The sequence below is a fragment of the Gouania willdenowi genome, chromosome 19, assembly GCF_900634775.1.
Source record: "Gouania willdenowi chromosome 19, fGouWil2.1, whole genome shotgun sequence".
NCBI classification, from domain to species: domain Eukaryota; kingdom Metazoa; phylum Chordata; class Actinopteri; order Blenniiformes; family Gobiesocidae; genus Gouania; species Gouania willdenowi.
This window is the reverse complement of record NC_041062.1, coordinates 22,891,022-22,916,567: the sequence shown is the minus strand read 5'-3', so window position 1 is coordinate 22,916,567 and position 25,546 is coordinate 22,891,022. Positions and strand designations below refer to the sequence as shown.

At 39.6% G+C, this 25,546-nt stretch overlaps 1 protein-coding gene across 1 annotated transcript; it reads right to left on the bottom strand.

Annotated features, from left to right (window-relative positions):
- Window positions 1-870: 870 nt before the first annotated feature.
- Window positions 871-25,342, bottom strand: galk1 (galactokinase 1). Its single transcript, XM_028475452.1, has 8 exons — window positions 25,044-25,342; window positions 21,512-21,701; window positions 21,333-21,452; window positions 19,640-19,775; window positions 19,374-19,555; window positions 16,876-17,026; window positions 16,642-16,804; window positions 871-1,394 (listed from the first exon to the last, which is right to left on the bottom strand). The coding sequence occupies exons 1-8, from the start codon at window positions 25,206-25,208 to the stop codon at window positions 1,320-1,322; spliced, it is 1,182 nt and encodes a 393-aa protein (XP_028331253.1). The 5' UTR covers window positions 25,209-25,342; the 3' UTR covers window positions 871-1,319.
- Window positions 25,343-25,546: the final 204 nt, after the last annotated feature.

Below are 25,546 nucleotides of genomic sequence, written 5' to 3'. Positions count from 1 at the left end.
ATCCTCTGCCTGATGTCTTATATTTCACTATCATGTTCTTAATGAATCAGGCTATACTGATTAATAATTCTCTCATGAATGTAACCTTTATTCAGGGAAACTTATGGTCGCTATAGACGAGTATAGCTCAAAGTTACAGAGTTAACCTTTTTCCAGCAGAATTCCCGTTTTAAAGTCCCCACGAGTCACCGACAACCATGAGGTATTCCAGAAAGGAGGTTCAACAAACTCAAAATCTGTCCATAAACTCTGGGTCAACATACCCTGCGATGGGAAACTCTGGGTATCTGATTCCATTACAGCTGGTATGAAATGGGTCAATCACCTCTGAGTATATAAATCTTAGGTTAGTTATGTACACAAGCTCATTTGAGCCCAAACAAACTCAGAGTTTGAACATAACCCATAACGGTAAGGCCAAAGAAAAACCAAAAAAGAAAAGCTCATTTTAACAGTGACTGTTGATGATGGCCATAAATAAGTCAAGCTCTCAATTCGGAAAGTTCTGATTTAAATCAAGAACATTGATGCAAAAACCTTCTGGCAGTCAGCAATTTTGATCCACTTTCAAGGTCTCATCCAGAACCTTCAAATATTGAAAAGCCAGATAACAAGTTACATGCAGGACTGGGGTGTAGAGCAGGTCTTCTCAACTGGTCTCATCCTGGAACCCACATTTTGCCATGGTCATCAAATAGTGATGCACTTTTTTTTTTTTTAGAATTCAACCAACCAAATTTAGTTTTTCAAAAATAACTGTTGAAAACATATAATCTTTTTAAAACATAAATCTATATATTTTCCTGTGCAACATGCATTTCACAGCATGTCTGTCAAAAGAAAAGTTTCTTTCAAAATAAGACGAGTCCAACAAGAGAGACATTAAGTATTTATTTTTTAGCCAGCTGTCCTCGACCCACGCAGTACAGGTCCGTGGCCCACTTTTGGGTTCCAACCCACTAGTTGAGAGTCACTGGTCTAGAGGACTGGAAAAATTCTAGATGTCCTTAACATGGTTAACCACAACATTACAAAGAACTGCAGCCCAAGTAACACAAAGAAAAATGCAGATAACCAAGCATTATTTCCATTTATTACATGTCCTGTGGCATAGATTTAACGTTTAGTGAGTAGTAAGTTGTTTTTCATATTTTAAACATAGTGTAAACAAAATGTTAAGATATTTTCATTGTAAACAAGAACATCATCATTACAGGTAAAAAATCTTAAGTGAGATTTTCAATCAGAAAAAAGGTATATGAAGACTGTGTAAGACAAAAGATTCCACAGTTAAACTATGAAGGCACACACTGAAGAAGTCAGGACAGAGCGAGCGCTCGAGCTCCCTCCGATGGAGTGGTGATGTAGAAAGTCGCAGTCCCACTGTAATGTTCCTGTCGAGATAGGGAAAGAAAACATACGTCTTCAAACAATAGTAAACCTCAGACACCTTTCAGAGCCTAACTCTGATATCTGTGAGGCGACTCCTCAACCTGTGATGTGCATCAGGATGTTCAAATGTTTATAATCAGGTGATGCAGGCCTCCACTAGCTTTCCATCACACACTGTGAGGAAGGAAGTGGCGCGAGGGAGGAAGAAGGAAGTACATGCAATGTTTTCTATTGTGCTTTTTGTCATCTTCCACACCCCAACATTTCCTCCAGACTAAAATTAAACTTTTTGTTTTCTGTCAATTCCACTTTGGTCGTAAGTCAGTCACAGGCCACAGAAGTATGGCAGTCTGCAGTAGTTTGAAGCTTTTGTGTTTGATGTTAGTACCGTACAAAGAAGTGAGAGAGAATGACAAGGAATAAAACAAAGAATGCATACAAATAAACCGCTTTGAGGCACGACCTGCTTCTGAGCAAAACACATTTTCATATTTACATTTCATGTGACAAATTGGTAAGAACAATTTGTTGGGACATTCGCTCATTTACTCTGGTTTGATAAACTCTTGGAACTAAACCAAAACAGACTCTAATCCTTTAAGAGTCGACGAGATAGAAGAAGATGTTTTTGAATAACAAACATTTGTTATGGACATTTCCACTAGTAACCAACAGTATGTAATTGAAGCCTCGCATCACACCTGAAGATTACATAAGAAGAAAAACATTTAGCAGGACAAGAAACAATTTATGTGCTGGGCCATCTTTACAGGGGAGAGTTCAGTTTTTGACCAGGCGAAGGGCAGTGCAGTTGAGCAGTTCCACAGAGTTGGGGCTAACCTGATCCACCCGGAAACCTTCAGCGAGACACATCCTTAGGAGCTCCTCAACAAAGCTCTGCATGTCTGTGATCTCACAAGCACTCTGCTGCATGTTTCCTGAGCCATTCTGAGGGTAACACACCATCAGCCCCTGATAGCGCTGCTTGTTGTACTGGTCAGGTGGGAGTTGGTCTGGACGAGGCACCCACTCCAGTCTTAGCCTGTTTTGTCTGGGGTTGCTGGGATGGGGACTAATGAGACCCTGAGATGTCATATAAGAGAAGCGCTCACACAGTAGGGCTAAAAAAGCCCTCCAGGTACAAAAGAAGTCGACTGTGAAGGTTTGAATTGAGCATGTTCGAAGCTCATAGTTTTCAGGCCCATGGCGCAAGTTAAAGTGGAGAACACGCACCTGGAAGGAGAGAGATAATAAGCTGACCAAGCAGTCGGCAGAATGTACACAAACACAGACCAGGTACTTTTCCATGTCTGACAGCAGAATAGCCCACTTCTACACAGAGTGTATAAACAGTACAAACCAGTTCGGAGGGTTTGGAAAATTACAACGGCACCTAATGGTTACAATCCTGTCTGACCAGTCAATATTCTTGAATTCAATCCAAATGTTTATTTAAACTTTTCCTTCTCTAGAAAACATAACATCTAAACTATTGTGCCTAAGGTTAAAAATCAAGCAAAAATAAAAAAAATTATGTACGATAAGACAAAAATAACTCTGGCACTATTTTCTGAACGCAATTCAACTCTCAAATTGTCAGTTTGGGTTTAGACATTAAATTAATATAACAAAATTGAAAATAAATAACCCTTTTTTTAAACTTTCCTTCTCTTCTCACCATTCCTGATCCGTCTATTACAGCAATCACTTTAGACACTCCCATCAACATAACTTACATACTTTAGGACACTTTCAGATGCTAAAGGAACATTTAAACCCATAACAATTAGAAAATGCATGATCATTACTAGTTCAATAATCTGTGAATCATTTAAAAAAAATAAATAAATGCATTAACCGTAAACATCTTTCATACTGCTAATATACTTCATAGATGTTAACTCAGATCGAGACTGAAGTGGTTACTCAAGTGCTTGCGCAAACGGTCCTTTAAAAAGTTGTACATTACCTTTCTTACATCCTTGAGGTTGTAGAAATCTGAATGACCTAAGCATGCCCTCTAAACACGAGGCTCTATCTGCAACTTTTGTCGTCAAATAGTCATGTGACTTGAACTTCATAAAGGTTTTGCGGATTGCATTGTTAGATTTTGAGCCCTGTGTACAGAAAAATAAAAGACGGCACCGAAGCAGAACATTTCTTTGAGAAGTGTTCGCATTCTTACAATGTTTTCTTGCGTTTCTTTGCCAGTGAAGAAAGAAAATGAATTGTTTGACATCATTTTGAATGTTACGATACTCCGTGATATTCAGCTGTAATGTTTACATTTATTTGTCAGTAAATTAATTTTCAATTTCTTAATTAACGAGGCCTAGACTATTTCTTTATCTGTTGAAATAATATAGTCCCAGGCAGCTTCAAGAGGGGAGGATCTATTTGAATATTTTCTGGAACACAATAGTCCTCCTTACACAAACTTTTCCTTGATATATTAGGTGGACTTTGTTAGTATAGCAACATACCTTGGAGTCCATGTTCACTGTAATCATGGCTCCCAAAGGCTCTCCTTTACAGCTCAGAGGCAGAGTGGACTCATAGCAGCGAATCTCCTCCAGTAGAGGGCGTATCTGAAAGAAATCTGCCTCTCTTCGCAGCAAGGCCAATTCGGAGAACTCATCTGGCAAGTCCAGACAGCTGGTACGCAGGAAATTGAGAATGTACCTGAACACTTTGCCATCACGATCAATGAAGACGTTTCCTCTTTTGTCCCGGAGCACAGGGATTTGTCCGGTGAACATGGCTCCAAGCATCGAGTCACGGCACCGGGTCAGAGTGTCCAGGGTTGTTGTGTAAATATCTCCACCAACATTTAAGGATACCGGGTCCTGAGGAGAGCTCATATTGCTGTTGTCATCTTTAGAGTCAAGGTTCAGCATCTTGGGAGGCCACAGTACATATGTATAGTTCCTGCAAAGCTTTCTGTGCTGGTGTTAGGAAGAGGGCAAGGATCCTTCTGCTCTGATCAGGATTGTTGGAAGTGGATGGATGTAAAAGACTGAAGTGTTTCTTTTGTTTCTGAGAAAGACTCCAGTTCTTTGACAGTCAGCAAGCCATAGCAGTCACCCGGATACGGCCAAGTTAGAGATGCAGGGAGCTCTGCCAGACTTCCAAAAGGGAAGGTTTACAAAACCAGTTTTAATCATCTGAAAAACTGCTCCTCACTTTTCCTAATGCTGTTGCTTTACAGCAAACGTGCCTTTCTAATGCGCACAGGTGTTTTCCATGATTGAGGTTTATTCCGTGTTGATGTATGATGTACTGTCTGTAAGAATTGCCCTGTTGGACTGTGTTCATGCAGAAAGGCGAAACTGACCAGCCCAGCATGCTAATAACTACCAACTTCTGTCTCCGTCTCCAAGAAGCTCTCACACACACACACACACACACACACACACACACACACACACACACACACACACACACACACACACACACACACACACACACACACACACACACACACACACACACACACACACACACACACACACACACACACACACACACACACAAAGCCATCTGAGCCTTAAAGTGGCAGCCAGAGGACAAAAAAGTGCTTTCATCCACAGTACAAATTATCAATTGTCTCTGATGCTTTTGGCTGAAATCCAACAATAAATCCAGAAAAAACATCAATTTCCAACCAAAGGAGAGGACACTTCTCTAGAACTCAGTTGGTTGATGCAGTAGCTAAACACCAGCAAACACAAAATAACTGCTGAGACCAGGGGGGTATTTCATCAAACCCAGCTCCGGGTTAAGTCCAGGTTTAACCTGAGAGTGCGGCTCCTTTAAGCCGGGTTCTAACTGTAACAGCAGTTTCATCAACGAGAAAACACCTTGGTTACCATAGTAACACAGGCTGTGGGTCAAACCTGCTCCCAACCAGGTTTAAGCAGCAGGCTTTTCTTAAGCTGCAGAAGCACTCTCATGAAACCATGTCATCATTATTAAAGAAGTCATTTAGTGATGCTTAAAACACTCTGGAGCTAATGCACCACATACACATATATACACATAGGTTGGATGTGGAGCACCACTCCCCTCCATCAACCTTTTTTAATAGCACTTCATACATTCACTAAACACAAACATTCACTCAAGGGAAAAGGAAGTGCCTCTCCATTGGGGAATGGAGAGGCATCATAACAGGGTGGTGGGTAGCTTCACACATTTGAAGCTTCTCATGTGAGACAGAGAAGGTCAACAGGTCAATGGGAGAACATGAGCCCATCACCTTCGGCACCTTGGGCTTCAAAATGATCCTCACATCGGCCGGGAAGAAATGATCGCATGACGGGTGCACCGAGAGCGCATAGATTTCACTGACTCACTGACCTGACGCCAGAGCCAGTAACAAAACAGCCTTCAGAGAGTCAAATTTCAGGCCCTCCAGAACCAGAATCATACGGAGATCTAGTGGAGGAAGCTCGAGCCCTCTGTCTAGTGGAAATCACACTCTGTGAGAGTCCCACGGCTGACAGCTTGAGCCTCTCAGTGGCCAAGCCCACAGCACCAGGCGCTCCAGGTGCTGGTAGAAAATTGTGCCCCTCACCTGTGACAGCAGGTCCCTGCGGAGCAGAAGCTGCCAGGACAAAGCACGCAGCAACTGGTAAATCTCCCCATGCCAGTGCATGGCAGGCAAAAGTGGAGCCACCAGGATCAGTGTATGGCAGTGCTCTTTCACCCTGGACAGAGTGGGGGTATCAGGGCCAAAGGGGGGAATATGACCTCATATCGGGTGAGGATGATGAAGATGAGAATCAGAGGAGGTCAGAGGAGTCTCCGTCATTCTCCCCGCAGTCTATCACAAGTACATCCTCCTTGTATGGGGAGATGTCAGCCAACTCCAGCTGGGAACCATGAGCAGCCGTGGTGTCCATGTGAACCATTTCCTCTTCTCCCACTGTGGCGGGGATGCCGTGAGGAGGAAGGTAGGACAGGCTTGCCTGAGGCGCCAGCCTCTCAGGCTCTTCGTGTTAAACACTGCGCAGTGCCAACATTAGCTGGAGGATTCAACAGCGAGTCGGGCATGTTCCAGCCCCAGACAGCTCGAGCAGACCTGGTGCTTGTCTTAGCTGGAGATTTTATTCCCGCATTGACAGAGGCGAGTCCCAGCGCATCCCGTCCCTTCAGTGAAAGGAGCCTTGGCCTCAATTTCTGCGCTGACACAGGCAAGGAGAACAGGTGGGTTAGCCTGAAGCTTCCACGTGGCGGCTAGCAGGTGCTAGCAGGGATGCGGGCCAATGTGTACTGGAGCATCAAAGGACATCCTTAATGGTATGGAGTGTGGAGCTGGGCTGTTCACTGGAGCGTGAGCGCGAGGAGGGCCAATGTGCACAGGAGCGCCGGAGGCATTGAGGGCAGTTGCTGGCCCCGAGATGACAGCTGGTGTGCTGACATCTGGAAAGCTCCGGACCTTGGTGCTTGGAGCGGGGCAGTCACCTGAGTGAGAGCGCTGCAAGGAAGGCCAACGTGCGCCGGAGCATAACGTCGGAACAGAGCCATCAGCCGGAGCCCGGGCTTGGTGGTTCAATACCTTGGAGCGGTGATGAACAGAGGACAGAACTTGACCGAACGAAGGCACGGTAAGCACTGGCTTCTTCTCAACCTGGTGTGGTCCAAGCAAATGCGTCAGTCCTATCAGCGTCCGTCGACTGGAAGCTAAAAATATCCGTCTTTGGACTGTTGAGCTGATAGTAAAAATGCGAGATAAGCTGAGAGAGAAAAGAGGTGTTTGAATGGAGAGTGTCTGTCCACGTTCACGTTGAGAAATTGCTTCTGAGGGCTGCAGATGAAGGATGCATCCCATAGTGAGACATATCAGAAAATTTTGCAAAAATTATGCTTTATGATGGCTTTTGGTGCATTATATTAGTGTAATAGTGGCTTTTCTTCTGTCTATTATGTAGCACTTTTCTTAGCATGATGTATTTTCTCACCTAGTTTTTGTTTGCATGATGCATTTACAAGTTGAAATCTGGTATCCATGATAATGATGACAAAGAATTGAGCATCATTATCAGTTTACATCTTTCCAGTTGAAAATGTACCAACTTATAGTATACCAGTAGTATGGGTAGCTTGGTCACTTAGTAGTCCTCTGTAGAACGCTGTCTGGCACTGTAACATATCTGCTGATTATAACATCATTTTTGTGTAGTTTGCTTGTAGTTGGTTTTGGTAATATATTTAGTTGTAATATTTCACATTAATATTCACAATATATCTAACACAAGCACATATTACTAATATATTTATGATTTTTGTACTCAGTACCCTGGTCACAGCACTTTTAATTAATGGTTCATGATGATATTGATCATGAATAATTTAAAAAAACACATATTCAATTCCATAGAAAATAATTAAAAACTCCTTCAATATCTACTGTTTTCAAATTTGGTCTGTGAATTATTCTTACCAGCGACTCTTTTCTTTGTAGAATATTAATTAAAGATAATATTTATTTAATTTAGTTGAATTCAGTAATGTTGTGAATGTTAATATTTATTATAATTTTGGGGAAATGTTTAGAGAGAATGATTGATTTCCTTCAGTTGCAGCCGCCAGATATTTGTTTCGGCCAGCAGAGGGCGCTGGCAACCCAGTGTTTGGTTGGGATGCAGCTATTCTGCGCAGTGAAAAAGAGATGCTATGCGTTAACAGACAGAGGTAATAGAAAAACGTGACTTTTTCAGATATTCACGTAATAGTACAGATATTCTTTTGCTGCTAAAGATGTAAGGAATCATTTATGAACATGTTTAAGAGTAGAGGGCAGCCAGAAAGAGAGTAGTAGGCGATTCCGCCCGCCGCCTACGCTTCTGGACATCCCTGCACAGATTTAGAAAGATTAGTGAACAATATTTGAGAGAAATATGTCTTATGTGCTTATAGAAAATGTTTTAGATATTTGAGTTCAGCTCATGAAAAATGAGAGCAAAAACAAAAGTGTTGCGTTTATATTTTTGTTCAGTGTACATTAGCAGAAAAACAGGCTATGTTTAAAGTATTATTCTTATACTATTACTTAGTGCTGTTATTTGTTAAAAAAATTAAGAAACGTGATTCAGTGTTTATAGAATTGAATCATTTTCAAAAAAGGCAGGATGACTGAAACTTTTATCACCACATGTAAAAACCACTATTTTCTGCAACATTTTTTTTATTTATCAGAAGCATCTTTGATTTCATGAAAACACAATCCATGAATAAAAGAAACCAAACTAAAGGTAAAGTAGATATGCTACAACCAGAGAGCGTGTGAGGTATTCTTCTCCAAACTCAATCTCCCTAGATTATCTCAAGAACTTGCAGAATGTTTGGCAGCACCAATAACAGAGGCAGAAATTAGAAAGGCAATTTCAGTAATGAAAACAGGGGCATTCGCGTGGCATTTGTACTATCGGGGATAATTTAGGACAATTTATGTTCTACGTGGACCTAACCCGGACATATAATTTGGAAGGCAGAAAACATTTTTGGAAATATTTATAGATAAGATATTGTGTGACTTCTAAATTTAGGGACACGGTCGAAAATTATATTTTAGATTAAATTGGGATGCCACGTGGATGCCACACGGCTTCTAAGTTTTATAACTTGTTCAATTATAGTTTGAGTGGTGAATCGTCTAACATTAAACTTTTTTGGAAGAGGTATCTGAAGACAGAGTATACAAATGAGAAATGGTTAGCAATTCTATCAGATAGTGGCAAATATGTAAAGGAGGCCAGAAGTAAATTCATACAGTACAAGCTGTTACATAGATACTATCAGACTGCACAGAATAAACTAATGGCAGACAATTTGTGTTGGAAATGTAAAAATGAGGTGGGGACATATTTACACTGCCTTTGGGAATCTTCTACACCTTTTTGGACTGAAGTCTTGGAGGTTCTAAGTGCCTGGTCTGGGACTGAAGTCCCTCAGACTCCAGAATTGTGTCTTTTGAGAGACAGATCTCAAATGCCGAATGTCTCTAGAGGAGTCTTATCAGTCATAATGGTCGGCCTTGTGACTGCGTCCACGATCATTCTATGATACTGGAAGAGCACTGTGTGCCCTCAGTTAAACAACTGGATCAAATCAATGGCGGACACAGCGTCGTATGAGGTCATGCTTAACAAGTTGAAAGAAGACAGAGACACTGATTGGGATGGCTTTTGGGACTAAAGCTGTTAAAGCTGATAGAAGTGTTGTGTAAAGCCTCTGTGTTGCTTGTAGTGATATTGTTTTGTGTTTTACATTTTCCACATTTCTTAATCGTCCCAGCTAATTGCTGATATTTGTTTTTCAGATTTATTTTTACTGTAACCTTTTATATGCTGTTACCTTGGGGATAGGGGGTGGGTGCATCAGCCTTTATGTTAATGTTGTGTTGTCTTTTGTTCCTGTTTCATAAATGTTTTAAAAGTCAATAACAACTTCAATTACAAAAAAAGTATGTATGCTACCGATACCTTCATGTCGAACACTCATTTGTTTTCATATTTATCCATTTTGATTTAAAGAGAGCTATTAATTCATTTATTTTTACATTTCATTCCAAAGATGTTGTCATGTTCTGTTTGTTATTTAGCCTTAAGGTCCTCTTTTAGTTATTCTGTGTCTTTGTTTATTTGGTTTTGAGTCTAGTCATGTTTAACTCTTGTCTGTGTTTCAGGTATTCCTACTTGTGGCTCCACCCCCCAGTGATGTCTGTGTGCTTGGTTGGTGCCTGATTAGCTCCCTCATGTTTTCACCCAGGTGTGGGCCATTCCCAATTAAGCTTCCCTCACTATTTAGCTGAGTGCTTGGACACAGTATGACTGTGGGATCATTGTGTGATGTTGTCAGGTTCGTTGTCTCCCTGCTGTGGCTGGTCTTGCGCCCTGTTCCTGCTCCCCTTTTGGACTTAAGTTTTGTTTTGTTTGCTTTGAAGAATAAAACATGGACTGGTTCCAGGAACATTATGCTTTGATCCTTCCTCCTTCTCTCTCTGCCTTTGGGTCCACACCAACACCGAACCGTAATAGATGTCAAAGTGTTTATTTTTTGTCATATAAAGCCTGGTTAGGTTTTTCTCACATGCTGACCCTCTCTCTACCCTCCGTTGTTGCTCTTTATCTGGTAAAGTGCAGTGCGGTAGAAGCATGTTGCATATATTAGCTGTGTGGCACTAAGTTTTTGCACTTTAAAAAGAAAATATTATTCATTTTTTTATTATTTTATTTAGATCTATATTTTCATTTAGAACCTGGAATATAAACTCAAACAAAAATGTATTTGATGTGATAATGAATAAATAAAAATTCCCGTTTAAAAATGTGGTATTGATACCTTAACACCAATACAGCATTTTAAATGGTATCATTAACTCAGTGTATTGTCCTTGTCCCACTGCTAAGTGTTAGCAATCCCTCCACCTTTCACTGTATAAAACAAATGTATTACAGTAAAACTCAGTGGAAGAAAAACAATCCCAGTAAATTAAAAATAGGTTTTGTGTTTTTTAATCCATTTAATCATAAATGGAAACTGGTAACCCACTGCTAAAAAACACCCCATTTAAAACACTTGTTTGTTTAATGGTTCAACGCTAAATTTAGCTTTTATCATCCAGGACACTTTTGGAGTGAAAGACAATGCTTTTCATTATCAAATATATAACACTTTTTGTGTGAAATGGCCCTTCAAATCACATTTAAACAATAAGAGATATTTTAATCACATGATCATCATACTTTAGCCCACAGTAAAACAATTTGCTCATAAAGAGCAAAACATGGGATGTGATGTTAAACGATGCCCTGGGAGAGTCGAGGACAGATGTGCAGTATATGTAGAGATGTGTGCGTGTGTGTAAAAATATTTGCTACTGTTTTCAAACTGTTCTTCTATTTAAATTGTCCCTCTTCTCTCATAGTATTTTTTAATAATTATTGCTGTTGTAATGAAATAATGTATTCAGAGGCAGATTCACCAAGATCTGAAATAAAGGGTGGTAATTCAGTTGCTTCCCTAAATCCTTCAGTGACTCAGTTTCCTCACCTGCTGTGCAAAATTCACTAAGATTGCAGCAGTGATTAGTGCATGTGCAGAACTGGTGCAGACTGCCCCTATTTAAATGAGCGTTTTGTACGTGTTGTGATGAACATGGAGGGTGAACATGAGTGCATGGGAGCGAAAATAAAAATGTTGTACTATTTTCTGGTACTAAAAACTCCTATCACCGCAAACAGTTCCAGATTTCATGAATCGCATTGCTCCCCCTGCATTAATTTAATGTGGCCTAAAACCTTTGGAATGTCTTTATTAGAAGATCTATGCCTAACAGTACATTATTATTTTGCACCATATTTGTTTTATGAACTTTTAAAACTGGGACTACTTTACCCTGTGCGCCACAATGTTGAAATGATGTCATTCGTGATGTGATTAGCCCCTTTTAGTTCATTGACTTCTATAGGAGGTGAAGCATTTAGGATTATTTAGCAGCTTTTTCAATCAAAATGACAACTTGTTGCTGCTGTGGGTTGCTCTAACAATCAGTAAAACTTTAAAAAAGTCAACGCAAACTTCTTTTGTTTACTGAGAGATGATAAATTAAAGCTGCACTGCTTGAATCTTGAACCATGACAGAGGGGCATGGCTGAATTCAAACTGTAAATCCTATCCCCCACTCTGATAATCCCTCCCATTCTCCTCCTTTCTGGAAGTGCACAAAATCGCGCACGAGAGCTGAACGTGCACTATTGATAAAACACGTTGCTACGCAAAAGGATGCACACAAAATATAGGAAAATTGGAACATTAGATTATCTGTCAAGAAGGAAAACAGCCACTTTCACATCTAAAGTTAGTCCATGACTGAAAACAAGTTTGCACCGTGCACGCGCTTCACTATATATCGCAGCAGCCAATGAGGAGGCTCCTTCGTGGGCTCTACTCGCCCCTCTTTTCCCTAAATCCAATGATTGGAGCTGGAGGGGGTGACCACCAAGATTTTGTCTTCCAGGGTTTAATCAACTAAAATACTTAATTATAAGGCACAGACAGCATGCAGACGTATGATTTTTTTCAGAAATTATTACTTTTATGATACACTATATGATGCTAATAAGAATATTTTTTTTTTTAATTAAAGAAAATAATTTGAGTACCCCAGCTTTAAAAAAAATCTGTGGCGATAGGGGGCGACAGTTCCCACACTGCAGTTTCGTAGATGCCAATAAGGAGAAAGGAAGAGCTCCGTGTGTGTGTAAATAAAGGCAACCAGGATTCACTGCTGCTCATTAGAATCAGTAGTGAATCAGTAGCAGTAGGATTATGCCTTTAATTGCATGCACACAGAGCTTAAGTTTACATTCAAGTTTTATTTATCTATTTTTTTTTCTCCACTTGTCTGCACATGCTGTCAAAGGTCAACACTACAATAAGTGCAATCATTATGAGACAGCAAAGCATGTTTTGTTATTGCAATGAAATACATTTATTTTATTTATTATTACATTCAAGTTTTAAAAAAATTGTAAAAACAGTGGAGGATCCCTTTAAGAACCACTGCTTTAGGGAGTCGCTGCCAACTGCTCCTCGGGATGGGTTTAAAGCAGAGACTAGTTTGCCTTTCCTTAGAGAGAACTGGTGACATCACAATTACTGTCTATATACAACATGTTGCACATTTGTGCTTGTTGTGTTTTTAATGCCTCTTAGTAAAGATAAAAATAAACAGAAAATGGAGATCCAACTTCAAGTGTTAAGAAGGCATATTTCTGTATGTAAAACTGTTAAATGTTAAAAGAGAATAGGGCAGGATCAAGAAATAAAACTCCACAGTGAACTCTTCATAGCAGAGCAGATGATGCTGTGACTAGAGGATGGATAACCGACTGCAGCCCAACTGGATCCGAGGGGTTTGGAAAAATATTTAGAACTGGTGGTTGTGTTAGGTCATATGGGGAAGATTCACTAAAGGTTTAGTGGTATTAAAACATGTGCAAACATCACTCCACGCGCTAAAAAGGGGTACAAACCCCAGGGAATCAAGACTGCATGTGTTCAGTACATCACAACGTGCCTGTTGGGTCAAACAATGGGCGTGCTGTTGGTGAGCTCTGCCTCCTCCTCTGCTGCACACCTGAGTGGCTCAGCAGGTGCGCACGTTTGGACAATCAGCAGAGCATCTGAGTGCTTGGAATGCTCTCTGCAGCAGCAAGGATCAGAGAGCATGTGAACAGCATGCTCTGCATGTTTAGAGGACTTTCCCTACTACAAACTGACTAAGAGAAGACACTGCCGGTAAGACCTTGTTGCTCCGCAGATGCGCTCCATTCACAGTCTTAAATGTGTACAACAATGTTGCTCTGTATTTCTCAAATGTGACCGAGTACATACTGCTTTTGTTGTGGATTAGATTAAAACATTATTTTGATGTCATTTAAGTGCTTGAAAATACAGAAGTGAAGTTTAAAAATTTTGTATATTACATATTAGAGTAAAATATAAACCATATGGTTAAAATAAAAAAAATATATATATTTAATTTAAGAATGAATGAATCATGTTTAAATGTATTTTTTTATTTACAATGTGAACTCAAATTATTTAAGAATTATTTTGATTACAATGTGTTTGACAGTAAAAGTATGCCAATTTTTGTTAACTGAGTAATTATAAAAATGTTCTACAGTTTTCTGTAATTACATCAATTAATTGCTGTTTGTGTTTAAGGTTTTTTACCTAAAGACTGACTAAAGACTGAAGGCATTGCTACCTGCTACAATGAATAAAAGAAATGCAGGAAAGAAACCTGATGTCAGAGTAAATTCCTGTCAAACGTCTTCTGAGTGGATCTCTAGTCCTATCAAGTACGGGACAGTTAAGAGAGTACTTGACAGTGCCCATAATCCATTTAGTGGGTTTCTCTCTGATGAATATGTAATGTAGGCGGATCTCATTAGGGGCCAAAAATGCAAATAAATTGATGCAGTAGCCGCATTGCAATTGCGATTTGCGGTAACTGTTTTCTGTGCCGAAAATAGTATAACCCACATTCAGCTGCAAATGCGCACAGAGATCATGGCTTCATAGCTGATGAAAAAAAGGCTCCATTTAACCTTTCTAGTATAAGAAAATATTTTAAATAAAACAATAGGCAATATTAATAGCCACTGAATGAGAAAATGCACAGTAAAGTGTGTGTGTGTGGGACAGAAACAGCTGAACATGAGGCAGTGCGTGTGGAGTCTGGTGCGTGTGTCCGCTGCGGTGCAGAGGATGCTTTGCGCGCACCGCTACACCAAACTTCTGTGTCTTTTTCTACATGTTTTGACTCAAACTCTCGTGTTGCGTTGATGGTAAAGAGCTTCAGGCCAGAATCAGCCGATCAGCTGCCGCATTTTACGCAATGATGGAACAATGTTCACATCTTGAGTGTGCGTGACAGTGATTCTCAGGAGCTCAGACCTGCTAGATGATGTTTTCAATGGACTGATAAGAGCAAAATTACAGGAACTGACTGAGCAGCCACATTAAATTAGGGGGGAAAAAACACATTAGGTTTTAAAGTTTATTAAACAAAATTTGTAGTTTATTTAGTTTTCTACATTATTTAATAATAATAATATCATTATTAACCTTTTATTGATCACCGTAGTGAAATTCTTCTCTGCATTTTTACCCATTTTCCCCAAGGGGTAGCAGTGGGCTGCCAACTGCAGACGCCTGAGGAGCAGATGGGGGTTAAGGGACTTGCTCGCAGCGATGAACGCTGGGCCCTCGCATGTCAGAAAGTGGCGCACTGTAGAGAGTTATGATGTCAGAAATTTGCAGAAGTTTCACAGTGATGATGTCATTAGTGCCAGCTGGAAGCAAATACAATTTTCAAGGGGATGCCATTGAGTCATGTCTAATTCCCTCAAACCATTTTTCGCCAATCCTAATATGCGTTCAAATTTTCGTGAGTTTTTTTAACGTGTTTAGGCCCTCAAAAACACAATAATTTGGCCGTAAATATAATAATAAAAACAAGGTGCATTACAATAGGTTGTGCTCGGGCCCTAAGAAGCTGTTGAGAACGCACATCAGCATCATTTGACGTCACATCTGCAGAACTGCATGGGAAATTCGGCTTCAGAATTGTAGAACAAAATTCATCACATAGTCTGTTCAACTCAATAGGGAGAAATGTGTGTAGGCTCATTCTTTTTGGTTTAGAACGCTTCATCATCCATCAGCATTAAAAGACTTAAATTGAATATTTTTTCACAAATCCTGCCCTACAGTATGCTCCTTTGAGGAAAGTTTCTGGATCCAGAACCAAAAAACCTGATCAGAAATCATTTCCACACCAGGTGCAAATTGAAAGAGTGCATGTTGGCCAATGTTACAGAACTGTAGAAGCAACTCAATAAAATTAGTGTTCAAAAATCCATTACAGTTCAATGTAGTGAGAGCTACCAAGATAATGTTAAAAAAAATTTACAGTTAAGGAAAGCACCGTGTTCTGGTCTGGATCATGAAGAAAATTTCCCTCTTTATTTCTAAAAAAATAAAATAACTTTGTTCTCAAGTTGAAAACTACAAGAACTGTCATAAAAATCTTGGGCCTGATGTTATATTATAAAGAGTGGCTTCAGAAATACAACAAAAATCAAGGAAAGCCAGTAAAAGTACCAATACATTGTTGTATTAAATATCAGCAAACTTAAGATAACATAGGAGTACATTTGAGTAACATTGTCCCTATTGTAAATATCAGATTAGATTATGGAGCATGTGCATTAAGGGTGCTATTGTTCTGCAAATACCACCTTCCTTCAACTTTTCTTGTGATCTGCAAACTTTATCCATATGCTTCACAATTACCAAAAATCACATACAGGCTTTAAACAGACAGAACAATGTTTAGGGAGCTTTTGGCTTCTCTGGGTGGATGCAGAAAGTTTTAAAATCAATACAATCTGAGCATCAAATACAAGTTTCCCACATATGCATGGACCTGGATGACTTCACATACAACACTCAGGGTTTCAACTTTATCTTTGAACGGTGAAATAGGAACTTTTTTTTCCCTTTACACAATGTTGTTACATTACTAGAACGTATTTTTAAGGAACACATATTTTAAAAACAAAAGGGACAGATCAACTCACTCTTGGAATGACTCTGTCTATCACACCTTTGTTAGTGCTTTTCCAATAATGTATGCATGTGTATATTAGTGCATGTTTGAGTGTTCACCTGTATGTGGAGGATGGCCCTGTCCACAGCGTGAGCTTGCAGTAAGGTCACCGTGCATCCACCAAATCCTCCACCAGTCATCCGACTACCAAACACTCCGTCCACCTCCAGGACAGCAGACACTAGCTGGTCCAGCTCTCTGCAGCTCACCTGGTACAGATCCCTGACACAGAGACACCCGTTAGACACCTGCACGCCATCCTCACTAACACCTGTCAGCTGACTTTTCTCCACCTTAGCGAGTTGTGGCTCTCCACCATCAGTTTGCCAAACTCTTTGTAGGCTCCTTTTCTCAGCGCGTCAACAGCCTGCACGGTTCTTTGAATCTCCTCAATCACGTGGCGAGCCCTCTTATAGATGACTTCATCCATTCTGCCCTTTGCCTCTGAAACAGGATGAATGAAAAATCAGGCTTAAAGGTAGGGTAGGTAATTTTCTCCAGATACACATTTTAAGTTTTTGGTTAAAAATGTCTTCATGTCCTGACAGAAATTAAGATCTTCTGTGCTCTGAAAAAGAAACTAAGAAAATCTGTCATCTGTAGCAGCTGTAAACCTGTAAAAACTTTGACAAATAAAAAAAAAAAAACATTTAATTTTTTTTTTTTAAACCAATCACGTCTCCCTGTTTGTTCTCGGCAACTAAGGGTGCAATGATTAGTCGACATTGTCGACAAAAATTGATAACAGAATTAGTCACCGACAAATGCATTTGTTGACAATTGTCGGTTACGTCATCCCCGTGTTTTCAAGCTGTGGATGGAGCTGAACATTGTTGAGTGTCAGTCTACCTGAAGCTGTGACGAGCAGCAACACATTACGAACCACTACTTAGGTAAGACCAGACACCCACCCAACAAAGTGAACCAATCTAAGTTCCTCCGTCAGATCCATTCAAAGTTCCCACAAACACGGTGACGGTGCTCTACTAAAGCATGCTAAGCTAACCCACCGACACATACTGTAAGACGAGAACCCAGGACCTTAGTATGCATTTCCTTTATATGAAATTATTCATAATTTACGTTTGCTGCATATAAACTTTACACTGTTCCACCTCTTGGCCGTGACATCAGTGAATGGATAGTTACTATGCAGCAGCCTGTGTTAATGATGTGAACAGTGAACCAGCAGGTCATGTATTTAACTGTTAATATTAAGGCTCTAAGTTAAAATTAATGCATTTACTAATACTTACCGTAAAATGTGAATACAATCAGACAAACTTGGCGCACGGTGGCATGAACACATGATCCATATAGCCTGACACACAGCAGTGTCTGTGTGTCTGTAACAGACTGCAGTGTTGAAAACCGTTTGACGCGCTGCACGCTTCACCAACCTGCGGAGGAGGTTAGCTGTGCCCGCGCTCTGTTGCAGACCTACAACTTCCCTAAATGCTGAGTTTACCTGTGAAGGTGTGACAATGTGGGCTCAGGTTTATCCTGTATCAGAAACATCTGACGGTGCGTCTGAGAACTTTCTTTTCACCTCTGTCCCATTTTACCCACATACCGACCAAAATGGCGGCTTGCCGTAGTTTATGCCCCAAGGTATAAAATCGTTCTAAAAAGTCCTTTTAGTGTTTTTTTGTTTGAGTTCTTTTTTAAAGAAAATCTGTAATCCTCTCAAAAAAACTAGCCATTTACATCAAATATGAAGTAATTTATCATTAACAGTCAATAAAAGCAGGAATAATTGAACAAATGTATGAACATCAACTGGAGCACGTTTGGTGATAATAATAAACAATAGTCCAAAGATACACTGTTTTGTACAAAAAAGTTCAGGTGGAAGCCCACTGTGCCACAACTGTGGTTTAACTGTAATATGCCAGTCAAATTGATTACAATCATTGTTAGTCTTATGTTTGACCACTAGGGTGACCACACGATGTTGCAATTTGGCTTGAAATACTGTAAACATATTTTTATTCAAGTCTCTGCAGTGCCATGCGCAAAATTAATTTAGGTTCCACTCTTTGGTTCTGTTACCCATGTGTCTGGTTCAGCAATACTTTGACCAATCAGAATGATTGACACAGCGTTGCAAAGCTGAGAATCTGTAGAAATTGGTGATGCCAAACACTAATGGGGTGGGCTTTAGCCCTGGCCAATCAGAGCAGGGTAAAGAAGAGACCTATCATTTTACACACAAGCACTAAGCACTCATTGGACAAATTTCTCGACTGAGAAGTGCTTAGACGTGTGTAATGGTAGTATCTGTCTCACTACATAATTTGTCTTTATCAAAATATGGAGTTTTATGCACATTGGAGCTACTTTTGAAAAAAAAAAACAGCAAAGGTAAGACACAATTTGTCTTTATTGCTGACTTTTTCCATTGTGTGTTTTCTGATTTTGTGGCCTTGTTTTGGTAAGTAACATACCCGACCTCTATATCAGTTGATTCAGCTCGGCATGTAGTTTCACGTAGGCTCTTGTTATAGAGCTCTGTGTTTATTTTGTGACTCACAGCAGTGCAAAAAGGCAGAGCTTGCAGATTTGTCGACTTTCCCTTCTTCGGACATAATGGCCTGGTGTGTGTGCTCTAGTAAGACGCTAGCAGACATTCAGAGTATGTGTGTGTAATCTATGAAGGTTCAAAAAGGAGACCAATACAATCTTAGGAAGGTGATTATAATGTGATATAAGGTGATCAATGTATCAATGCTTTTCCTGGAGAGCTTTTAAGACAGCAGAGCAACACAAAGTGAGGGTTATACTTCCGTACCCCGCAGCTGGTCCATGGTAGCGTCCCTCAGACTGTCTCTCTGCAGGATGGAGGCAGCCTCCTCACACTGTCTACGTCTCAACGGATACTCGCTTCCAGCTAGAGAGTGCTTCACATTGGAGTTAGTGATCAGGATGACAAGGTTAGGGTCAGCCAGAGGAACAGGGGTGGCTTCCAAAGACCTGAGCCAAGCAGATTTCACTCTTTAATGAGCTGAGACTGTTACAAAGAAAAAAGTGTGTCCTCAAACCTGATAGATACGTTACCTGCAGTCAATGAGCAAGGCATGGCCCTCCTGGCCTAGAACCGACACAAACTGATCCATAATACCACAGGGTACTCCAGCATGCGTGTGCTCCGCCTGCTGACATGCTACAGCCTTGGACACCTGATCTCCATCATCTGTGGTAAACACACAAGTTAGTGTTAGCCATTAGCTCACAGATCTGTAGCCTATAGAAAACAAGGACTGAAAACATATAGTGCATTGAAATTAAGAAAAAGCAAAAAAAATCACAAGTGAAAATGAGAGTAAAATTACAGGTCAGTGGAGAACGAGATGTCAGCACTGCATATCAACACAATACACACCCAGTCAATGTGACAAGTTTCTCTTTGGGAACCAGAGTTTAGGAACTAATCAGTAAATACAGTGGGACATATGGCAGCACTGTTTAAGGTAGACAGGGGCCACATGTGGCCCTCGGTTTTAATTTTGTGTGCCCTCCAAAGTAAATACACAAAATGACTCCAAAAACACACAAAATCACAGAAAAATACACCAATTTACATCAAAAATACAAGATGACGACAAAACCCCCCTGAATATTATACAAATCAACATCAAAAACTCACATAATTTCCCCGCTGTGTTAAATCTTTGGTTTAAGGGTTTTAATATCTATAAAACTACCTACAATCACTTAACACACTACAAAAAAGTGCCATTCATATAGTAAACAATGTAGGATACTATGAATACATCAATATACCATTTTTAATGTCACACACCTTAAAGTTTGGGGATCTGGTAGAATTTAAGACTGCATAGATAATGTATGAAGCAAAAATTAAACTGCTACATGTAAACATACAAAAAATGTTAAAAAAAAAAAAAGAGACAGGGAGGATATAATTTTAGAGGGAAACTAAACTTGAAACAGTATTCTGCTTGGACCAGGGTTGGAGTCAATTATAATTGTAATTGCATAATTGATAATTAATTACAATTATAGCATATTATAATTTAAATTGTAATTAAAAAAATTCTGTTGCTGTTGTAATTGTAATTCAATTGTGATTGAGTTTAGGTAATTGACTTTGTAATTGTAATTGCCATGAAAATGCTAAAAAAAAATTTAATTTTGATTGAACGCAAAACTGGGGAACCATGTTACAATCAACAAAATATAATTACTGACTGACATAAAAAAGGCTCAGACGCCCACACCAAAAACATTAAAACTTATATTTTGATTTATTAGGAAGCCTAACAAGGTAATCAATAGACAAGAAATATATTAGATGATAGATATTTGTTTTTAGTGTATTTTACAGCTGATTTATGACCTGAGATGCTAAGAGAAAGCTAACACAAGAGGAAGGTTAATTTATAATAGGTTATTTATTTCAGGCTCAGTAATTGTGATTAACTGTAATTGACTTTTAGTAATTGAGAATGTAATTGTAATTGACTTTCTGAGGATAAAAATATTGTAATTTAATTGTAATTGAAAAAAATTTATAACTGTAATCATAATCGAATTGTAATTGAATATGGGTAATTGAAAGTGTAATTGTAACTGAAAAATGTAATTGACCCCAACCCTGGCTTGGGCCAATTCAAAAATTTTGTGTATTTCTATTTGTGCTCTGGTATTGTGGAACAATATTGATGAAACGATTAAACAATGTATGAATATAATGCAGTTTAAAAAAATTACAAAAGCTCACACTGACCTGGTATGAGTTGTTGTAGGAAGGTGTAGAAGGCCACTTCTAAAGAAGCAGAGCTGGAGAGACCCCCCCCCAGAGGGACACTGCTGGCTATGACTGCCTTAAAGCCTTGAAGAGGTCGACCTGAATCACAAACTCAGTCATAAAGTCATTCCGTCGCTGTCCCACTTGGTTTGTGTTACCTCTATAATGCTGGATCACACCCTTCACATAGTTGGCCCATTGGGGTGACCCCGGTGGCAGCGAGGCTCCGTTACTGGGCAAGCTAAAGTCTACCCTATGAGGCTTGTCAGCATCCTTTCTCGCCGTTACCACGGTGACATCCATCCCTGGGTTCTGACTTCCCACCACCACAGTCACCAGAGGCAACGCCTGAGTCAGAAAGCACAAACAACTCTTCTTTACACCTTTTCAACAGGTTTCACTCACTCACACTGCTTTTCATTCATAAGCAGTGAAGAAAATAAGAAAAGGGAGTTTGTTTTACACTATTTATATAGTGTTCCTGTGCTCCTGTACACAGAGCTTTAGACTAACAAATGGGTTATTAGGATACTTCAGGGTCTTCACTTCAAATTTTCTTGAGTTTTTTTGGAAATGTTTTATTTTATTAAATTTTTGAAAATATGTGAGCCCTGCAGATGTTATGTTTCTGTGTAATTGAATGGGCTGAAATCAGTGATGTGCCGTGACCACTAGGGTTTGGTAGGCACATTGCAAATCGAGACCACCAATGACAATTTCATGTTTCTGCTGGCAAGTGTTAATTCAATTCAAATCAAGTGTATTTGTATGAAGCAATTTCCAACAAAATCATCTCAATGCGCTTAGCAAAATATAAAATTAATAATAAGAAAGAAAAAAACCCAAAAAGATCCACATGAACAAGCATTTAGCCATCTAACAAAATCAACATCATAAACACCATTAAAGAAACAAACAATTATTTAATATAGCCTCCATACTCTCCCAACAAGATATATCTCATGACACGGCAGCACATCCGTTGTTTGTGTTGGAAACACAGAGAAAATGACAACAACTCAGAACAGCCTCAGTGAGGAGCATCCACAAAGCCAATCCTACCTTTCACTGTAGAAAGTACCAACAATGTTTTGACCTTCCTTTGCTGAAGGTCTGGTAACTCAGGTGTTGGGCTCCATCTTTTAAAAGCTGTCGTTTTTCCTCAAAAAAAAGTTTCTCTATTGTCTCTGGCGCTGTCATCCACACTGTAGCGTCATCTCGCCCACTAGCTAGAGAACGTAGCAGCAGCGGTCACGTGGCATCTATTCACTAATGTACCGTGAACTTACGTATAGCATTTAGCATAGCGCCGTTAAGTGCAAAGGCAGCTCTCTACGCTACCTTTGCAAGTAAATGGTTGTCATCTTGGGGACCTCACTGCGCATGCGCAAACACATAAAACCATGCAATGAGAACGGAGCCAGAGGAGCAACGTGACTTTGGGACGGGGCGTGGCCTCCCTCTGCCTTACAGCAGAGTGGAAAAAAAAAAAAGACTGTGCAGCTGTTCCAGGAAATAGCGCTGTTTAGTAATTTGGGCTATGAAATGCACAAAATGCGGACACTTTCAAAGTTATGGGTACTGTAGGATATTGGAAATGGAAAAATAAATAATTTATAATTATATTATAATTAAAACAAATAATCAAAATATCAATTCACCCTTGGGTAGGCACTGCCTACCTTGCCTACCCTGACCGCACGTCACTGGCTGAAATAGCTACAACAGAATTAGATGCTGATTTCATACACAATAACTTCATTTCTACCGTGGGCCACATTGGATGCCGCCAGATGCCTTCAAGAAAATATGATTATTTTAACAATTTGAGCCAATTTTTGCAACTACACCTAACTTGCCATATTTTAACATATTTTCATCACTTTTTCTTGCCATAGTTTGCTCCTTTTAAGGCATTTGTTAGATTCAGATTCAGAATATTAATTTATCCCGAAGGGCAATTCAGTTTCAGTTACATCCCGTTCAAGAAACATGAATAGACATGGGAGGACAGAAGCGGGAAATATGATGGCCATTAACTTTTCAGCTGGGTTATAAACTTTTCCAAGTTAGATTCCATCCCACGTAGAAGCTCAAAGGTTGCATCCTGCTTGCTTTGAGTTTGTTTATTGCATGAGTCTAAGTGTTAAGAGCCCTGTACACTGCATCAGTCATGACAGGCAGCCTTCCCAAAACAGCTGACAACTTTATCCAAACTTTGCCATAAATCAGAAAACTGCCAGCTCCCATCAGCAGAATACCTATCATAACTCCAATTATGTAGATGTCTTCAGCATCTTCAACAGAAAAGATAGACAGGCACACAATCCTCCACTCCTTCCAGTCGTGTACAAGACAAAAGAGCAGTAAGCACAAGCAGGGCAGATAAGGGCAGGAGGGAGTGAGGGAAAAAGCATCCGCCTTCATTGAGAGCAAGAAGAGAGAGATTTAAAAAAAATAAAATTGCTACTTTACTCCCATTTCTGCCACTTCTCCATCAAACTTAAATGACTTTTCTGCACATTTTTCCCACGTTTAAGACATTTTTGTCACTTATAAACCCTTTCCACCACTTTTCCACCTAATGTTGTATATGACCCATTATTGTCACTTTTAACCATGTTTGTGCATTAATGTCTATGAAAAAAAAACAATATGTCCAGTCGTTTTTGTAGCCATTGAATCAAATAATCGAGCTTTAGACAAGTCGATTTGAATGAAAAAAAAATAAAATCAGACAGGGTCGGGGGGCTAAAATGTCACTGATTATGAAGCAAGCAATTGAATGTTAAGTTAAAAAGATTACATTATAAACACTCTGTAAATATGTGTAAAAAGTATATCAAATATGGGTAAAATGTATGTGTTATCAATAGGGATGTAACGATTAATCGTAAGGCAGTTAAAAATCGATTCATAGGTATCACGGTTGATATCGATTTTCTGAAAATTGAATCACAGTACTTTTTTAACCAGCAGAGGGCGTTATCCACAAGTGTAGGCGGCGGGCGGAGTCTGCTAATACTTTCTTTCTGGCTGCCTTCTACTCTTAAATATGTTAATAAATGATTAATTACCCCTTTAGCACCGAAAGAATATCTGTAATATTACTTGAATATCTGTAAAAGTCACGTTTTTCTATTAGCTCTGTCTGCTAGCATAGCTTCTCTTCTTCACTGCAAGATATCTGCATGCCAACCGACCACTGTGTTACCAGCGCCCTCAGCGTTTTTTTTTTTTAAAAGTCCAATTGTTAAGGCACAAAATACATTTTCAGTTGCACTTTTTTTTTTTTTTTAAAAAAAGAAATATTAGGCAGTTTTGCATTGTTTATTATAGAACCAGAATTTAGATGAATAGGCTTCATTTTCATTTGTATTATTCCTTTATTTATTTCATTCAAGATTTATTTTTAGTTAAATTGCATTGTTTTGAATTGTTTATCAATGAATTCTTTTGACAATGAAAAATAAAAGGAAAATAGTACAGTATTTTCTATTACTAATTTGTCTACAGTCCCATTTTGTAAAATAAATCGTGAGAGAATCGTATCGTGAACCCAGTATCATGAATCGAATCGTATCGGGAGTTGAGTGAATCGTTACATCCCTAGTTATCAATGTGTAATAATCATGTAATAAGCTCAATTGGCAGCAGTGTCTGTGAGGATGGAGCGTTGTGAAACGTTACCATGGGTAGGACGAGTCCCTGGTTGTAGTCGGTGTGCTCCCCAATCAGGTTCACCCTCCCCGGGGCACAGGCCGCCACCTGCGGGGCCCCTCCCCCGAACACCTCTCCGTACAAACACCGAGCCTCCGCCAGCAGCTCACACACTCCGGGAGTCCGAGCCGCCATTCACACACACACACACACACACACTGCTGTTCAGATAATATTATTATAATGTTAAAAACACAAAGAAGAGTAGAGTAAAGTAAACTCCGACCGAGAGAAGCGGAAAATGCAGTTACTTCCTGACACAGCAGCCGAAAGTTTGTTTTGAAGCTCTGATTGGCCAAGAGACGTCACATGACGCACATGTTCTTAGTACCGGTGTCACGGTCTGAGTTCACATCGTACTGAGTTCCTCTTAAAATCTCAGTAGGTAACTGCTACGTACTGATATGTACCCGTACTGGGTTATACTGATTTAAGAAAATAAAGTTACATTAGGTTAACTGTTTTTTTTACTG